This window comes from Bos grunniens, chromosome 18, assembly GCF_055505025.1.
Source record: "Bos grunniens cultivar Pamir isolate PY7600 chromosome 18, Bosgru_T2T1.0, whole genome shotgun sequence".
Lineage (NCBI taxonomy): Eukaryota > Metazoa > Chordata > Mammalia > Artiodactyla > Bovidae > Bos > Bos grunniens.
The window spans coordinates 16,222,091-16,240,858 of NC_141182.1; the positions used below are offsets into that span (position 1 = coordinate 16,222,091).

At 36.6% G+C, this 18,768-nt stretch overlaps 1 protein-coding gene across 9 annotated transcripts in view; it reads left to right on the forward strand.

Moving 5' to 3' along the window:
• The window catches only part of PHKB (phosphorylase kinase regulatory subunit beta), a 227,997-nt gene extending 214,142 nt beyond the window's left edge, over positions 1 to 13,855 (forward strand). For all 9 annotated transcript variants that reach the window (XR_015145436.1, XR_015145437.1, XR_015145433.1 and 6 more), the window contains 5 exons: positions 51 to 185; positions 6,174 to 6,303; positions 9,868 to 9,975; positions 12,215 to 12,355; positions 12,983 to 13,855. Coding sequence is in view for 4 of the 9 variants with exons in the window: in XM_086350564.1 (XP_086206690.1) it covers positions 51 to 185; positions 6,174 to 6,303; positions 9,868 to 9,975; positions 12,215 to 12,355; positions 12,983 to 13,120 (652 nt within the window). In the remaining 5 variants the exon portion in view is untranslated. The remainder of the gene's footprint in view (positions 1 to 50; positions 186 to 6,173; positions 6,304 to 9,867; positions 9,976 to 12,214; positions 12,356 to 12,982) is intronic.
• The last annotated feature ends 4,913 nt before the right edge of the window (positions 13,856 to 18,768 follow it).

Consider the following 18,768-nt stretch of genomic DNA (forward strand, 5'->3'; position numbering starts at 1 on the left):
TGATTTTATTTTAAGAGTTACTGATTCATGCTTCCCTTGTTTTGTTTCAGGTGGATCATCCATGCTATGGAGTATGAACTACAGATCCGTGGTGGAAACAAGCCAGCCAGAGACTTATATCAGCTGTCACCCAGTGAAGTAAAACAGCTTCTATTGGATATTCTCCAGCCTCAACAGAATGGAAGGTAATGACGGTCCTTTGTTACTTACAGGACACTCTGGATTTACAATAAAATTTTATACATGTGTGTGTATGGAATTAGTAAGATGTTAATAAGAAATAAAGTGTAGCAAAGTGTCAATACTAGATGGGCAGCATACATAGAGATACTAATTAAAATGTCTATCTTCAGTTGTAATTTTGTATTGATTTGAATTTTATACTTTTTCCAGGTATAGTTTGTAATAATTTTTATTATTCTGTGTATAATGTAGTACTTCATTTTACTTTGGTCAATTCCCTTTCTAATCTTTGGTAGCACTCACCATCTCCTCCCAACATTTTGGCACACAAGTTTGAGTTTGATAATGTTAATTAAATTCTTGCTTGTAACTGTCTCTTTAAGTAGACTATAATCTTCTTCAGAGTAAACTGTTTTAGATGTAACTTGTACCAACCTTAGAATATAAGTAAAGCAAATACTTTGGATTGCTTTGAATTGAAGAGTTATTTTTATGACAAAAACAGTTTTAATGTAATTACTTAGGCAAACAGTTATTGAGCGCTATTTGTGTGCCTGGTACTTTCCAAAGTGATATAGTTATATGCCTAGAAATATCTAGGAAAAAAGTCTTCTGCAAAAGTAGACGTGAACAAACAGAAAAGCATCCTTTTTCTTAAACAGGAAGACTTTAAAGATGTCTAACAATTCCAATAAAATTCCAACAAGCTGTTTTATGGATTTAGACCAGTAAATACTAAAATTCCTATGCAAAAGCAGACATGCAAGAATAACCAGAAAAACATAAAGACTTGCCCTAAGAGAGACAGTTGAAGTATTTAATAGCCTTTATAATTAAAATAATGTGATGCTGGTACATGAACAGAGAAACAGAACTAGTGAACAGAATAGAAAGTCCAGAAATAGACCCCCGATCACATCTGGAAATTGTGTGTGATGGAGGTGACGCCTCAAATCACTGGGTCAAAGGTAGACTTTTTAAATAACTAGTGATGTGACAACTGGGTAACGACTTGGAAAAGATAAAATCCATACTTTATACTGTACTTAAGAATAAACTTCAAACAGATTAGTGATTAAACATTTAAAAAAATGAAACTGTGCTGGTGCTAAAGTCGTCCCAGGTGGCTGAAGTGGTAAAGAATCCACCTGCCAATGCCTGTGCCAGTGCCAATGCCAATCCACCTGCCTGTGGAGATGCAGGCCGGAGACATGGGTCCAATTCCTGGGTCGGGAAGACCCCCTGGAGGAGAAAATGGTAACCCACTCCAGTATTCTTGCCTGGGAAATCCCACAGACAAAGGAGCCTGGTGGGATATAGTCCATGGAATCACAAAGAAATTGGACATGACTTAGCTCTTGAGAGTCCCTTGGACTGCAAGGAGATCCAACCAGTCCATTCTGAAGGAGATCAGCCCTGGGTGTTCTTTGGAAGGAATGATGCTAAAGCTGAAACTCCAGTACTTTGGCCACCTCAGGCGAAGAGTTGACTCATTGGAAAAGACTCTGATGCTGGGAGGGATTGGGGGCAGGAGGAGAAGGGGACGACAGAGGATGAGATAGCTGGATGGCATCACTGACTCGATGGACGTGAGTCTCAGTGAACTCCGGGAGTTGGTGATGGACAGGGAGGCCTGGTGTGCTGCGATTCATGAGGTCACAAAGAGTCAGACACGACTGAACGACTGAATGAACTGAACTGAACTAGCTTGAAGAAGACATGGGTAAATTCCTCTGTAACCTTGGTATGAGAAAGACTTTCTAACTATGACTCAAGCCTAGGGGCAATAAAAGATTAATAAAACTATATAAAAATTAAAACCCGCATTTTTCATAGAAAAAAATAGGCAATGCCAAAAGACAACTGAGAAGCTGGAGCAAAACATGTGTTACAAAGAGTTAATGCTAACTCTTAAAAATTGAGAAAAATGGGGGAAGATACAATTGATCAATTCATTTAAAATGTTAAAAATGGACCTTAAATATTGGAGAGATGTTCAAACTAACTCATAATTAGAGAAATATAAATTAAAACACATTGAGATACCATTTCTCATCTATAAGACTGGCAAAGTTAAAGAGTATGGGGAACATTTGCTGAGGCTGTGGAGAAAACAGATAGTCCCATATACAGCTGATGAGTACAACCCTTCTATATGAGAATTTGATAATATCTTAAAAAAAGTCTACATGTGCACTTATCCTTTGACCCAGCAGTCTTAGTCTTATTTTTAAGGACCCACCCTGGAGATTTGCCTCCAACAATGTGAGTATATATGCACGAGGTTATTCATTGCATCATCATCTATAATTGCAAATTTTGGAATGCCCATGACCTAAGTCCTCATACATGGGGAATTATTTGAATAAACTGTGGTAAATGTCCACACAGTGGAGATTATGAAGTTGTGAAAAAGAACAAGTGTGGTCTCTATGAACTGATAGGGAATATCTCTAGGCTGTATTGATACCTGAGAATAGCAAAGTACAAAAGAGTATAGTACTCTACTCTTCATGTAAGAAAGAAGAGGATATCTGCTCATTTTTGCAGAAGAAATATAGGAAGGCTAAATCAGAAACTAGTGAAATTGGTTACCTTCAGAGAGTGGGTGGGAACAGGGTGGAAAGAATGAAAAAAATAGATCACAGCAGTAGGGTTGAGGGGAGAGCAATACTTCAAATTCAGACCATTTGAATAGCTCTGACTGTCCAACTTCTGTGATATTTCTAAAACATAAATAATTATTCCCCAAACATAAATCATTAATGAAAATTAATCCAGATGTGGAAGGTACCAAAAATAGAATACACACAGACAATTGACCCTAACCATATTACAAATGAATAATATTACCACACTGAAGCAGGGGGGAAGACAAGAATTAACCAAAGTACCTTTGGAAAACATTGACTAGACACTGTAAAGCTAAACAAAAAGAGAACTACACACAAATCGTGGACTCTGTATAGTAATCTTTTTTTTCTCACAGAGGTAGGAATTAGCAATTCTGGAATTTATACACACATGCATAGTATTATATATTGGGTTGGCTGAAAAGTTCGTTTGAGATTTTCCATGACATCTTACAGAGAAACCCATACGAACTTTTTGGTCAACGCAAAGATGGTGCATATACATATACACACACTGAGGTTAAATAAATAATTCAATATAGTGGAGCTCATTTGAGCCAGATTTTTTTTCAATGTTGAAATATATAGTTACAAATAAGGAAAGGAGAATGGCTAGAGTATTCCCTGTGGTGTTTGATTGGAATTGGAAGTATCACTGTGAATTGATAGTTTTTACAAAGATGGATAGATACAGAAATAAATGGGAATGTGTATATGTATATGGGAGCATACATCCTGGTCTTTCCTAACTGTCCACTAAGAGAACCTAGAAGCAGTGAAACCCCAATAGCAGTGAGCAAACCTGGTACCCAGATACTGATTTCCAAATAACACTTTCTAATGGAAAGAACCAGGATTCCTTGGAGAAGTAGTTGATTGCAGGGCTGGGGCAGGAAAAACACAAGATAAACCTGAAGCATCTTGTTGTACCAGAAAGTAAGAAAATGCTCCAAAAACTATAGAGGTGTGTTAGAAGGATGCCAGAGACAATGTGAAGGAGGCTCAATGACCAAAGCTGGGACAATTTTGAGCAACAAAATAAATAATGATACCATTGGATTACATCCAGTAGAATAAAGATCCATAAGTCCATGCTGATATAAATTGATAAATGGGAGAGAAGGGACTCTTTTTACAATAGAATTCCAATTAATAAGTGTAGGTGGAATGATGATAATGTTGGTGGAATAATGATCACCATTAGGCAAGTACAACAATAACCATTGCAGGCAAGAACCCCTAGATTTAGTGGGTGGAAGTATGATGAGAAATGGGAATTTGTATAATTTCAGAGTATTTCCACTCAAGATACTTTTTAATTGTAAAAGGAAAAATTGTAACTTTACAGTGAAACCCAGCAGACTCCACCTTAACCAAATGATCAAGTTAACATCATCGGTAGTAAGATACATCAGCATTACATACCCCCTGGTACGATGTGCTGAGAAAGGGTACAGCCATTTCTGGGTATTGCAAAACAGTGCATAACCTGAGTTTAATCATGAGAAAACATCTGACAAACCTAAATTGAGGTACATTCTACAAAATAACTGACTTTTCTAAAATGTCAAAGTTGTGAAAGATAAAGATTTGAGGAACTGTCACAGATTAGAAGAGCCTAAGGAGACCTGAACACTAATGCAGTGTGGGGTCCTGGGTGGGACACAGGACCAAAACAAGGAAATTTGCAGTGAAATTGGCAAAATTTGAGTACGGTCCATAAGATTAGTAATATTCTACCAATGTTTATTTCCTGGTTTCGATAGTTGTACTATTGATTATGTAAGATGACAGAAAGTAGAAGAGGCTGAGTAGAGGAACATTTTTTTTTTTTTTGCTTTTCTGTAAACCTAAATTTTTTCTAAGTAAAAAGTCAAAAGATAAAAATAAGAGAATTCTTCTAAAATAATTCCTGCTCTGTGAATATTCACACATTTTTACCTTTTATGTTGTTCTAAGCAAACATCTTCCTTTTATAGTCTTAACCATGACTTCACAGAACTCTGAAAGCATCTTTTTTGTTGTTGCCAAACAAAGGAAGAAAGGGGAAGAATCACATGGAAAATATTCAGTTTGCATACCCATTATCCAAATTAAAACATCACAAAGGAACCTTTTTGGCTTTTTTCTTTAGCATAGCAGTGAACCCAGCCACACAAATCTGGGCCTACCAAGAGAAGCTATAAATCCAAAAGAGATACCTCCTCACTTGTGTAGTGATGTAACTTCTCGATCCTCTTTCACCAGAACAACAATGTCTTTTTCTGATCACTGTATCCTGCATAATGAGTTTCACACCTAGAAATATTGTTGATCATTACTTGTGGTTGATAACACATTTTACTCTGCTGCCTGTTTTAATACCAAGTATAAAAAAATTATATTTGTTCCTATCTTCAGCTTTTGTAATAATATACTACTATGTCATTTGTTTATTCTTTTCAGATTGTGAAAATTCTATATCTTTAGCAGTTTGTGATTGAAGTAACTATTATATTTTTAAGATTTAAAACTTAAATTCATTAAAATAATGGATCTAGAATTTTGACTCTGTATTAATTATTATGATGTGTAAGATTTGGTAGCTGATATTTTAGCAATGGTACTTTGGCTGTATTTAAGTAGAAAACTAAATATAAGGTTTAAATTAGCATCTAAGGTTTAAAATAAGGTAATTTCATTAGATGGGCTTCCCTGGTGGCTCAGTGGTAAAGAATCAACTTGCCAATGCAGACTTGGGTTTGATCCCTGGGTCCTAAAGATCCCCAGTATTCTTACCTGAGAAATCCCATGGACAGAGGAGCCTGACAGGCTAGAGTCCCTGGGGTCCCAAAAGAGTCGGACATAACTTAGTGACTAAACAACAACAGTTTTATTAGATACATTATACTTTTTTGAGCACTCACCCACTTATCAGGTGGTTATTAAGCACCTTTCTTGGAGAGGTATATAGGAGTAACCAAACTATATATACAATGCCCATGTCTTCATGGAGCTTACATTTTATTGCACATAAGGACCAGGTGAACTTATTTTGAAATTGACTGTTCCTGTGTTTTTAAATTGAACTGTATTGCATGTTAGAAACTCATTTGATCACATAGTGAATTGTAAGAAACTTACTAGAGAATAACATTTTGCCTGTTAAATTTTTTTAGGGATTTTCTCCTTTCCTGCAAGTTCTGTTTTCACTATGAAATATTTAATAACCTCTATAACACATGGTAGATATGCATCATTGATGGATTTTGGCTTTTATTGCTCATTCTGTTGGAACAATTAATCCATATAAAAGCACTGCTTTTTGTCAGAACAAGCTTGTTTTTCAACACTGAGGCATTTTCTTTTGGTCTACAGATGTTGGCTGAACAGGCGGCAGATCGATGGCTCTTTGAATAGAACCCCCCCTGGGTTCTATGACAGAGTATGGCAGATCCTGGAACGCACACCCAATGGAATCATTGTAGCCGGGAGGCATTTGCCCCAGGTACAGCCCCACTGTGTCTGTGTCAGTAAAAGGGACTTCTCAAGAGACCTAAAGAGAAAAGAAGACAGCAGAGGATGAGATGGTTAGATAGCATCACAGACTCAATGGACATGAATCTGAGCAAATTCCAGGAGATGGTGAAGGACCCGGAAGCCTGGTGTGCCACTCTCCATGGGGTCACAAAGAGTCAACAGGACTTAGTGACTGAGCAACTACAAAGAAGCAGAGAGTTCTTCCCTTCTCTGCTTTGCAAATGACCTTTCTACTTATTTCAAAGAATATTTAGATACTTGAAAGGAGAAAAATAAGAAGCCTGCTCAAGTGGATTAGAAATAATAGCAATGATGGTAGAAATACCACCAAGTGCAATAGGCCAGCGGCAGGGAACCTCACAAACAGGAAAACATACGTTCAAAAACCAAATCAGTCTGAAGAAACAAGGTGGTTTAGTAATGCTGTGGCTAGAAATTACTAATTAAAAATTGGATTGAACATGAAAAGTACAGTAACTTTTAGGTCATTAGACAATCACTTATTAACTGAGAGGTAACTGACATTTGATCTGAATGAATTAGTGTTCCCTTCTTCAAATGGTTTTCCAGGTTATATCAACTGGCCAGCCTCTTTAATTCTTTAATTTAATTCTGACACTTAAATCATTCTGCTTGTGCACAAACGTGAATAATTAGGCCTTCTAGAAATGGAGTTTGGGGAAGGAAATGGCAACCCACTCCAGTGTTCTTGCCTGGAGAATCCCAGGGACGGGGAAGCCTGGTGGGCTGCCGTCTATGGGGTCGCACAGAGTCGGACACAATTGAAGCAACTTAGCAGCAGTAGCAGCAGCAGAAATGGAGTACTATATCTGTTTATAGTGTTGAAACATCAGCCAAATTATTTGTAATAAAGGTCTTTATCAACGTATTCTTTTTTTATTGAAGTATAGTTGATATACAATGTGAGTTTCAGGTATACAACATAGTGATTCAATATTTCTATAGATTATATTCCATTTAAAGTTATTATAAAATATCAGCTATATTCCCTGTTCTGTAGCATATTTATTTATTTTATGCATAGTTTGTGCCTCTTAGTCTCCCACACCTATCTTGCCCTCTACTCTTCCCTCACCCCACTGGTAACTACTAGTTTGATCTCTGTAGCTGTGAAAATAAAATACTCTTAAAACACACACCTATACTCGTTTTGTTTATATGTACATAGGGTATTTCTGAAAGAACCCACAAGAAATCGATAGCATTCTTTTGCCTTTGGGGAAAGGGACTGTGGTCTATGGTACAGCTTGGGCTTTTCACTGATAATCCTTTTTAACCTTTCAGATTTTTGAACTTTGTGAATCTATTATTTTTTTCTAAAAATGAATAAGAACTTTTTAAAAGTATTTTTTATGCTGTTCACAGACTGTTGATTGGTTTTGTTGGTTGTCAGTATAGGTGCTCCAGTCCTTCCCAAGGTGCTCTCTGTGACCATTGTATGGAGCGCCTCTGTCTCCTGTGGGCAGGGACCCACTTCAACTGTTCGTGTCCTGCTGCTTCTACTAGGCCTGTGTCTGAGCACAGTGGACTGTTGCAACCTTCTGTTGCTTCTTTCCCAGCCTCCGCTAATGCCTACCAGACTTTCTTTTAATTATCTGATCGCCTGGTCTCTCCTTGCTGACAACGTGTTAAGTATTTTTAAGTGCCAGGCTCTTTTCTAGGTGCTCCTTTAATCCTTACAGCTGTCTTTTGTGGTAGGTACTGTATTAGTACTGTTTGACAGATGAGGAGACTAAAACACAGCTCAGTGGTTTTCCCGAAGTCGTACATCTAGGAAGCACCTGACCTAGTGTGACCCTCTTCCCAGCAGTTTGGCTTCTGAGCCTTTTCTCTTAACTTCTCTGCTACACTTTCCACTTCTTTCAGAGACTGGAAAATAAGGTAGCCTGATAGCTCTTCTCTAGATTTAATTATCATATTGCATACTAGCTATGCTGACTTTTCAATGAGATATATTAAAAGGACATTGATGTGAACCCATGAAAAGATCTTCCTTTCCTTCTGTAACCCCATTAATCTCATTGCTAGACATCTAAACAGTTATAATTGCAGGCATATCTCAAATAGTGCAAGTTTGGTTCCAGATGATCACAGTAAAGCAAATTACATAATTTTTTCTGGTTATCCAGTACATATTAAAGTTATGTATACACTATACTGTAGTCTGCTAGGCATGCAATAGTGTTATATCTAAGAAAACAATGTACATACCTTAATTTAAAAGTACTTGTTGCTAAAAATTGGTAACTATCATCTAAAAACACAGGGCTGCCAGAAACTTTCAATTTGTAAAATGAACAACAACAACAAAAATCTGTAAAGTGCAGTAAAGTGAAGCACAATAAAACAAGGTATGCCTCCACCAGCTTCATTTTCCCCTGAATTAGGTACTATCTATAATCACTGACAGTATGTTGGATTGTACTGAATACAAAATACAATAGATGGACCATGTTGCATATAGGACTGAAGCATTATTACACCAAGCAAAATAATATTGCTGTCACTTAATTGAAAGGAAACAATGGGCTTGGTCCCATTTTGAATAGTAGGTAGATACACATGTTCTAGGGTATGAGGAAATTCACTGTAGATCATGCTCTGAGGTAAAGGCAAATAAGTATGACTCATCATCTCTTCATCTCTGGTAATAATTCTGGTGACTCCATCTGCTCTCCCTCATTCAAGCCTAACATTTAGAGCCTTTCCTTCCATCCTTTGAAGATTATCCAGCATGCCAAGATTTTTTCTTTTTTTGAGTTTATTTTCTGCTTTCATTTGGTTTGTGGAAAGTATATGGAAGATTTTTATAATACTCTTGTTTTAAATGAAATATAAAGAGGAGATTAGAGAACATTTTTTTTGTTTTGCCTTTTTCTGTGTTTGCTTACCATTTCTGCACATGATATTGTTTCACTTATTTGTGTGCATTTTTATACTGCCAGCTCAGAAGGACTGCCACAGAAATGATGTTAATTCAGTAGCAAGTGACTTAGATGCTGAAGTCTGATGGCAAGCACAACTTGTGTTAATTCTGAAAGCAATATGTATTCTTAATGTGTTGTTCAATTTTTGGCCATTCCTTTTGTGTATTCCTAGAGAAGGAAATGGCAACCCACTCCAGTACTCTTGTCTGGAAAATTCCATGGACAGAGGAGCCTTGTAGGCTACAATCCATGGGGTTGCAAAGAGCCAGACATGACTAAGCAGCTTCACTTCACTTGACTTCACTTCACTTTTGTGTATTGAAGTAGTTTCCTAATACAGTCCTCTTTTCCCTAAATACATTAATATAGGAAAGATAACTACTAAAAACAGGAGGTTTAATTTATCACAAGAGTCAGCTGGTTAGCTTAAGTAGTTTGACATATATAAAATCCAGTCATAAAGCTGAAAATGCTCTCTAAGGTTTTGTAGAAGCTGAAAAAGATACTAGTGAATAAAATTTTCCTGTTAAGCGGGAACCAGAGTGTAACAATGCAGCATTTTAATGTTGAGTTATTTTTTTCAGCAACCAACCCTGTCAGATATGACCATGTATGAGATGAATTTCTCTCTCCTTGTTGAAGACATGTTGGGAAATATTGACCAGCCAAAATACAGACAGATTGTCGTGGAGGTTTGTATTTAAAAATGTAGATTGCTGAAGAAATGCTTTCTATCTGCTCCCTGAAAACCAGTATAAAGGAAACTGCTTAAGAGGCCAGGAATTCACTCCTCACCTAACCCAGATCTCCAGTTGAGTCCTGGAGGAGATGGTCATCCTTGACCCTTGAGTCGAGGCACATAAACAATTCAAACATCTTAAATCCATCAGGGTAGAAAGACTGGCCAACTTTCCCAGCTACACACTCATCCCCACAGTAAGTGCATCAACAGTACCGTAAAAGAGAGGATGTGACCTTTTTCTGTTTGTCTTATTTTCATTTTCTCCTGTTTACAGAAATAACTCATGACTATTGTAGAAAAGTTCAATAGTTGAAAAAAATTATAGAAAAGAAAACCAAAATATATCTCTATATCCACTAGCAATAGATCGTCACTATTATTTTGAGGGACACCTTTCCAGACATCTCTGTGAACAGAGAAAGGCTGTAATTTTGTATCTCATCATTGCTGCGTGTAAAGTTAAATGCCAAAATACACACACCTGTGCATGCACACATACACATATTGTTTTGCCATTTTAAAGTATTATATCAAATACATAGAGACTCCCTTGAATGGATATAATTTATAGCTCATCCTCACATTGTTTCTCTGGGAATGTCTCCATCAGACTCTGTGTTTCTTGAGGGTGGGTAATATGTCCTGTTGATACCGAAGCTCTCAGTGAGTGCTGGACTGGATGTGGCACCTCCTAAAATCCAGCGTGTCTGGAGCTACAGTCAACTGAGTGAGATTCAGCCTCATCTATGATAGGCCAGAATTTGGGTAAGAGTATCAGCCAGTCAGATTCATAGCTTGTGGGAGTAAGACAGAGACTGGGGTGAAGAAAAGATGGGATTTTTAGAAGCGTGATTGCCTTCTTTGTACAGTTAACCTTTTGGTATCTCATGCCTATAGATGCCCCTAAAATGAGGTCATTCTCTTTGCAGAAGAAATTTACCTTTAGAACTTGAGCAAAACTTCAAATTCTTTTGGCTAAAGCTCTGCCCCAAGGTCTCCCACAGTGTGACTTCTGGATTTTTTCCTAGTGTTTCCTTTGGTTCTTTCAGGTACTAATTGGGAAACATTTCAATAAAGTATATCAGAAAGATTCCCAAGTTGGAAATTATGTCTTTATCCTGTTTCATGTACAAACTAGAAACCATAATCATCATCAGAAAGTCTTTACCAAGCATTGTATACTCAGATACAATTTTGCATATTACAGTTTGTCATATAAAATGAACATTACTACTTAGGATAAAAGTATACGGTAACCAAGCAATAGGATGATGTCTTAAACTAAGATAGCTTATACAAACCAAATAGTGCTCATGTCATAAAGAATCACAGTTAAGTATATTGTTTAAAATATAACTGTCCCCTGAGAAATACTGTGATGTCAGAGAATTATACTCATTTTGGCATGCTAGACTTAAGTCAGGAGAAGGCGATGGCACCCCACTCCAGTGCTCTTGCCTGGAAAATCCCATGGACGGAGGAGCCTGGTAGGCTGCAGTCCATGGGGTCGCTAAGAGTCAGACACAACTGAACAACTTGACTTTCACTTTTCACTTTCATGCATTGGAGAAGGAAATGGCAACGCACTCCAATGTTCTTGCCTGGAGAATCCCAGGGACGGCGGAGCCTGTTGGGCTGCCATCTATGGGATCACACAGAGTCGGACACGACTGAAGTGACTTAGCAGCAGCAGCAGACTTAAGTCATTTGATCGTGAGGGTAGATCCAGAATCTCCACTGTACTCATCTGCTCTCTGAGGCAGCCGCTGCACCACTGGACCCTGTTTTGGTCCACCAAACAGTGGCTTGCCTGCCACCAAACATGAAGGTCTAAAGACTAGAGACAGTTCAGACACTTTGGATACTATAGGGTACTATGTACTGTGACAGGATTAGAAAAGTCATTTTTCTAAGTTATCAATTTTATTTAAGTGACTAAAAAAACATTTCCATATAGCTACAGGGATACAGACAATGAAAAAAAAAAAAAAAGTGAGGTTTCCAAACAGAACTCATGTTATTAACTTGTATAGGTAGGAAGATTCCATCCATAGATGATCCTATCATTGTACAGAACAGGCTGTGGGATACAAGGACCATCCATCAATCTGAGCAAAGAATGAAAACATATGCAGACTATGTCGCTTTTATGATTCATATAATTGGCTTTCCATGTCTGTCCCTTCTAGTTACTAATGGTCGTATCCATTGTACTGGAAAGAAACCCTGAGCTAGAATTTCAAGACAAAGTAGATCTTGACAAACTGGTGAAAGAAGCATTTCATGAATTTCAAAAAGATGAGAGTCGACTAAAGGAAATTGAAAAACAAGTAAGTAGAGAAAATAGCTTTTTGTAGAATTTTTTTTCTCAATTCTTCAAAGTATCCGTAAATCCCTTATAATTTAACTTACAAAACAGATATACAGATTACAAAACAGGAGGAAGTCTGATTTATTTGAGGAATTAATGTTACTTTTTACTCAATTATTAGTCAATTCAGCTAAGAAGTTCTGACTAGAAAGATATCTAAGAAGAGATAAATTTCCTTTATGTAGTTAGCAGTTAAAATGTGTTTTACCAGGAAGAAGCCAGGGATTCCAGAAGACTATAAAATTAAATTCTGGGAGGATGGGATGAGTAACAGGCTACCCTCGTGCTGTGTACTACCTGATATAGCTCCTTCCAGGCTGTCTGTTTAATATTTTATTCTCGTCCATAAAAAGGTTCCCTAAGTAAATAAAAATTATCAGCAAAAAAGAGAATACTGAAATGCTGTCTTCATTTTATATGCTGAGAAGATGCTTCAGGAAAATAAAAGAAAAACTCAAGAAGCTCATATTTTCCACAAGGAAATCTTCCTGTGAATTTATTTTTCCCTCTCGGCTGACACTGATTTTACCTGTCAACTCTTTACAAACAAAAACTCAGATGACTCACTTACTATTTTCCTTTATAGGATGACATGACTTCCTTTTACAACACTCCCCCTCTGGGAAAAAGAGGAACATGCAGCTATTTGACAAAGGTCGTGATGAATCTGCTGCTGGAAGGAGAAGTCAAGCCAAGCAATGATGACCCATGTCTGGTTAGCTAGTGAGGAACGTGGTAGAGACTTTGTTAAGACAGGTTTTCCAGCAGTGTGTTGTTTGTGTTGAAGCTTAATCAAGGCAGCCATTAATGAGTGGGCTGACCATGCTGGTGAAGTGGTCGCCACACCCTTGGTGGAATTATTGGACTTTTTGCATGCCATAACCAATCTAATGGTAAGAAATGCTTGTAATCAAGTGAAAATAAGTTCTCATGATTATGCCAACTACAGTAATAATCTTTACTGAGCAGTAGTAATAGTTTATTAATTGAAAGTTTACCACTGCATGTTTTCTGACTACATAACTCTTCAAATTGGGCCTTTGCTCATTTTGGATTAAATTCCCACCTTACTGCCAATTAAATGAATTTTCCAACGAATAATGCATACCAAGAATGAAAGTATATTGAAAAAATGGTGAATTCTTTTTAAGTAACATGCTTCTAGAACAAAATATTAATATGCATCATAAAAGCAAAATCAACCAGCTGGTATTTTTATTCTCAAACTGAATTATTGGTAATATTTTAGAATACAGAGCTATTGTACAATTTTTACCTTGTAAACATTATTATGGTTTTGTATTTGTGCTAACTGTAGGGGTTGGACTAAAGTAATAAATCTATACCTTATCAAATATTTTCTTTGTGCCCTTAGTAAAAATAATATGAACTGTTAACCTAGTTTGTACTCATAAAAACAAAATTAAAAATCATTAAATTTTATTTCTGAATTAGTAAATATATCTGAATACATTCTTTTTTCTCATTATTCTCAATATTGAATTTATTACTCCTGAATATTTTCATTTAATTGATCAGGAGATAAAAGAGAATCTATGGTACCTACCATTACACGTATTTTGTTACCAAATTTACTTAAGCTAATGTTAATAAACATATAAAATAGGTTAAACATTTAAATTTCATCAGTTATTTCCTTACTGAATGTTACAATGAAGCCCATTAATTTGAGCCCTGACCCCAAAGGGAGTCATTTTTCTCACTAGTCTTACGGGAGTTTCACCTGAAAAGTCAAACTTGTCACAAAAAAATGCAGCCCATTTATAAAGTCTTGAAAGGATCTAAGACAGAAAGGACAAGTAGCTTAAGTGACAAGTCAGGTTGATATCAAATAAATGGATGCAGGAGCACGTGAAAAAATCTGGAGTCGGGCACATTCCTCATAACTTTGAGGTACACTTGCAAAGAGTGTGCTGGTTGGCAAAACTGAGAAAAATAAGGTAAAATCTTACTTTATAGAACTTTTTTGTTTTAAGAAATCAGGGAGAAAAATATTTTCAGAATCTGTTATGTATTAAGTGATTCACATGAATTATACTATCAAATCTGTATACTGATCATATGAAACAGAAATTGTTATCCTAGTTTTACAGTTAAGAATACTAAGCTCCAAGGACTTCCCTGGTGGTACAGTGGTTAAGAATCCGCCTTGCAATGCAGAGGACAGGGATTGATCCCTGGCTGGGAAACTAAGATCCCTGTGTACCACAACTACAGAGCCCACAGGCCACAACTAGAGAGCCCACATGCTGCCACCGCTGAGCCCACAGGCCACAAGTAGAGAGTCCGCGTGCCGTAGCAGAAGATCCCGCATGATGCAAAGGAGAGCCTGTGTGCCACAACTAAGATCCCGTGCAGCTAAATAAATGAATATTAAGAAATAAATTATACTGTCCAGATTATGTGATAAATTCCTCCACTTTTATGGTATGAAAAGAATTGAGATTTGTGTCTATAGTACAGAATCTATGTACTTTTAACTAATATTATAGAATCTATGTATATTTCATTAATCTACCACAGACTCTGATTTTTCTTCTCTCTAATGGGACTGTAGTGTTAGACTGCCACATTTCCAGGTAAAATCCACAAGGGAGAAGCCAGCAACTGTTGATTCAGACTGTGGGAAATGACCCAGTTTAGGAGGAGTTCGCCTAGGTTCTGCAAGAATTCTTGCTTTAGGCTATCTTTTCTGATTGCACTGTCTCTGATTCCAAACCAATCACTGGTTTCTGTCCAGAACCATCATCTTACTGGATTACAAACCACTTTTGCAAGCTGTAAATGCTGTGAGTGCTTATTGCTCAAAGAGAATTCCTCCCTAGTCATTCGAACTGTTTTTAATTTGATTCAGAGAAATTGATGAAATAAAGAACATAAATCTGGCTCTTAAGAAAATTCCACCAGTAACATAATAGGAAATAAAAGTGGTATCATTGAAATAAGTGTTTTATCTCCAATGGTCAATAATTAGAACAACTTGCATTTGGCAGTGTGGATGTTTTTGAATACTAAAGTCAGACTGTACAGTCACCCCACAGTGTCCACAGCTGATTGGTTCCATGACCCTCATGGACCCCAAATCCACGGATACTCAAGTTCCTTATAAAACAGCATGACCTGCAGACACCCTCCTGTATACTTTAAATCATCTTTAGATTATTTCTAATTCCTAATACAATGTAAATGCTTTGTAAATAGTTGCCAATATGCTGCAAATTCAAGTTTTGCCTTTTGGAACTCTGGAGTTTTTTTTCTGGCTATTCTCCACCCATAGTTAGTTGAAACTGAGGATGTGGAGCACAGAGAGCTAACTGCATATACATGCACACACATGGAAGGGCTAGATCACATGTTTTTTGTGAACTCTGTATGTTTGCTGAGTCTTTTTTGAGTGACCAAGAAACCTTGTTCTATTATTATATATTTGATTCTCTTTTTCCTTAACATAAAAAATGGAGCTAATGGTGCTTTATTATTTACCCTGAAGAAGTACTAAAGATTAATTAGATTTGCATCAAATAATCTGAACTCCTTGAAAAAACATCAATAAAAATATTTCATTGGGGAAAATTAACATGCATATAACATACATATATTAAATATATAGAGATTCCTTTCCTTTTTATATGTGTATGTATATTGAATTTATACATATGTATTTAATTTTTTAAAAAAAACACATGCATATACAGATTTGCCCTTTTTTGTTTGCTTATTTACTGTAGTGAAAATACTTCAGGGAACTCCTTTGTGAGTTTTGAGAAAATATCCAGTTAAAATGTCTGGAATGTATGTTAAGAAAAAGAAATGACATTTTCTTGAGAAGAAAAAATAATTTCACCGTACACAAAATGGCTTAGAGTAAAACAGATGTGTTTTTTACTGTATTCTTTTCTTTTCTCCTTACTCCCACCCCCTTCCCATACTAATGCAGGAAACAGGTAACATGTGAGCATGGGCATTACTTAAAATATGACTTATATTTCAATGTAAGTTTTCTTGTAATATTATGGTTAAAGAGGAAAGTGACTTGAACTGAAATTGATAATTTACTTACATCCTGCTTTTAGGTTTGTGCATCCATAAAAAGCCATATACTGCTTCTTTTTCTCGGTTGTTGTTGCTCAGGAATGTATCATATTTATTTTTTTTTTCTTTTTACCTTTGACCCCTTTTACCAGCCCCCACCTTTGGCAGCCATCAGTCTGTCCTCTGTAGTTATGAGCTTGCTTTTTCTTTTTTTTTTTTCTGATTCCACATATAAGAGATCATACAGTATTTGTGTTTCTCTGTCTCTGAATGACTTCACTTAGCATGATGTTCTCGAAGTCCATCCATGTTGAAGCAAATGGCAAGATTTTTTTCTTTTATGGCTGAATAATATGCAGTAGGGCTTCCCCTCATAGCTCAGTCAGTAAAGCATCTGCCTGCAGTGCAGGAGTCCTGGGTTTGATTCCTGGGTCGGGAAGATTTCTTGGAGAAGGAAATGGCAACTCACTCCAGTATTCTTGTCTGGAGAATCCCATGAACAGAGGAGCCTGGCAGGCTACAGTCCATTGGGTCACAAGAGTCAGACACAACTTAGCAACTAAACCACCACCAATATGCAGTAGAATATTACTTTATCTATCCATCCATCAATGAACACCTAGGATATTCCATATCTTGGCTATTGTACATAATGCTGCAGTGAACATGAGAGTGCAGGTATCTTTTTGAGTTAGCATTTTCATTTTCCTTGGGTGAATACCCAGAAGTGGAATTGCTGAATTGTATGATGGTTCTCTAGTCAAAGCTATGGTTTTTCCAGTAGTCATGTATGGATGTGAGAGTTGGACTATAAAGAAAGCTGAGCGCCAAAGAATTGATGCTTTTGAACGGTGGTGTTGGAGAAGACTCTTGAGAGTCCCTTGGACTGCAAGGAGATCCAACCAGTCCATCCTAAAGGAAATCATTCCTGAATATTCATTGGAGGGACTGATGGTAAAGCTGAAACTCCAGTACTTTGGCCACCTGATGCAAAGAACTGACTCATTAGAAAAGACCCTGGTGCTGGGAAAGATGGAAGGCGGGAGAAGGGGACGACAGAAGATGAGATGGTTGGATGGCATCACCAACTCAATGGACATGAGTTTGAGTAAACTCTGGGAGTTGGTGATGGACAAGGAGGCCTGGCGTGCTGCAGTCCATGGAGTCACAAAGAGTCGGACATGACTGAGTGGCTGAACTGAACTGAACTGAATGATGGTTCTATTTTTAATTTTTTGAGGAACTTCCATACTGTTTTCCATAGTGACTGCTGCACCAATTTATATTACCACCAACAGTGCATTATGATCCACTTTTCTTCACACTCTTACCTACAATTTGAGAGTGTATACAAATTCAATATACATATACAATATGTATGTTATAAACTTGTAATTTGTATACATATTGTACAAATTGTGTAAATTGTGTAAATAGGAGTAGACTCTATGAGTATATTTAATACATGCATATTATATGTATGCTAATTTTCCCCACTAAAATACTGTTATTGCTGTTTTCTTCAATGAGTTCAGATTACTCCATGCCAATCTAATTAATCTTTAGTACTTCTTCAGAGTAAATAATAAAGCACCATTAGCTCCATTTTTTATGTTAAGGAAAAAGAATCAAAATTTTATTTCTTTTTTCTTATAATAATCATTCTGACAAATGTGAGATTTCTCATGGTGGTTTTGATTTGCATTTTCCTGATGAATAGTGATGTTGAGCATCTTTTTGTGTAGCTGTTGGCTATCTGTGTCTTCTTTAGGAAAATGTCTAGTCAGATCTTATGCTCATTTTTTAGTTAGACTTTTTTTGTTTTGCTATTGAGTTGTATGAGTTCTTTATTTTGGATGTTAGTCCCTTATTAGAGACATGATTTCTAAATATTTTCTCCCATTCAGTAGGTTATCTTTTCATTTTGTCGAGGTCAAGAGCATGTTAAGGAGAGGAATAGGGCAAAGAACACTTGATATATGAAGAGAGTTTATGAAAAGATAACCAGCTAGTTTATAAAACAAGCATGAAAAAAAAGCATCAACTTAAAGTTGAAACCCATGGAAAGAATTGGAGACTAACACTTAATAGCTAGGGCAACTGGAAATAAAAAACTTGAAATGTTTAATATTTGCTGAAATATAGGGGGGATGAACTATGTTGTATTTTTGAGAATTAAAAATTTTGACTAGCTGAGCAAAGTTGATGGAATCTGCCACTGTCTTAGCTGAAAGCAAACACCATTTGCAAATCCACATAGGAGTTTTAACTTCCTGCTTACATGTTACATATGCAGAATCCTGAAGTTTTCTAGTACTA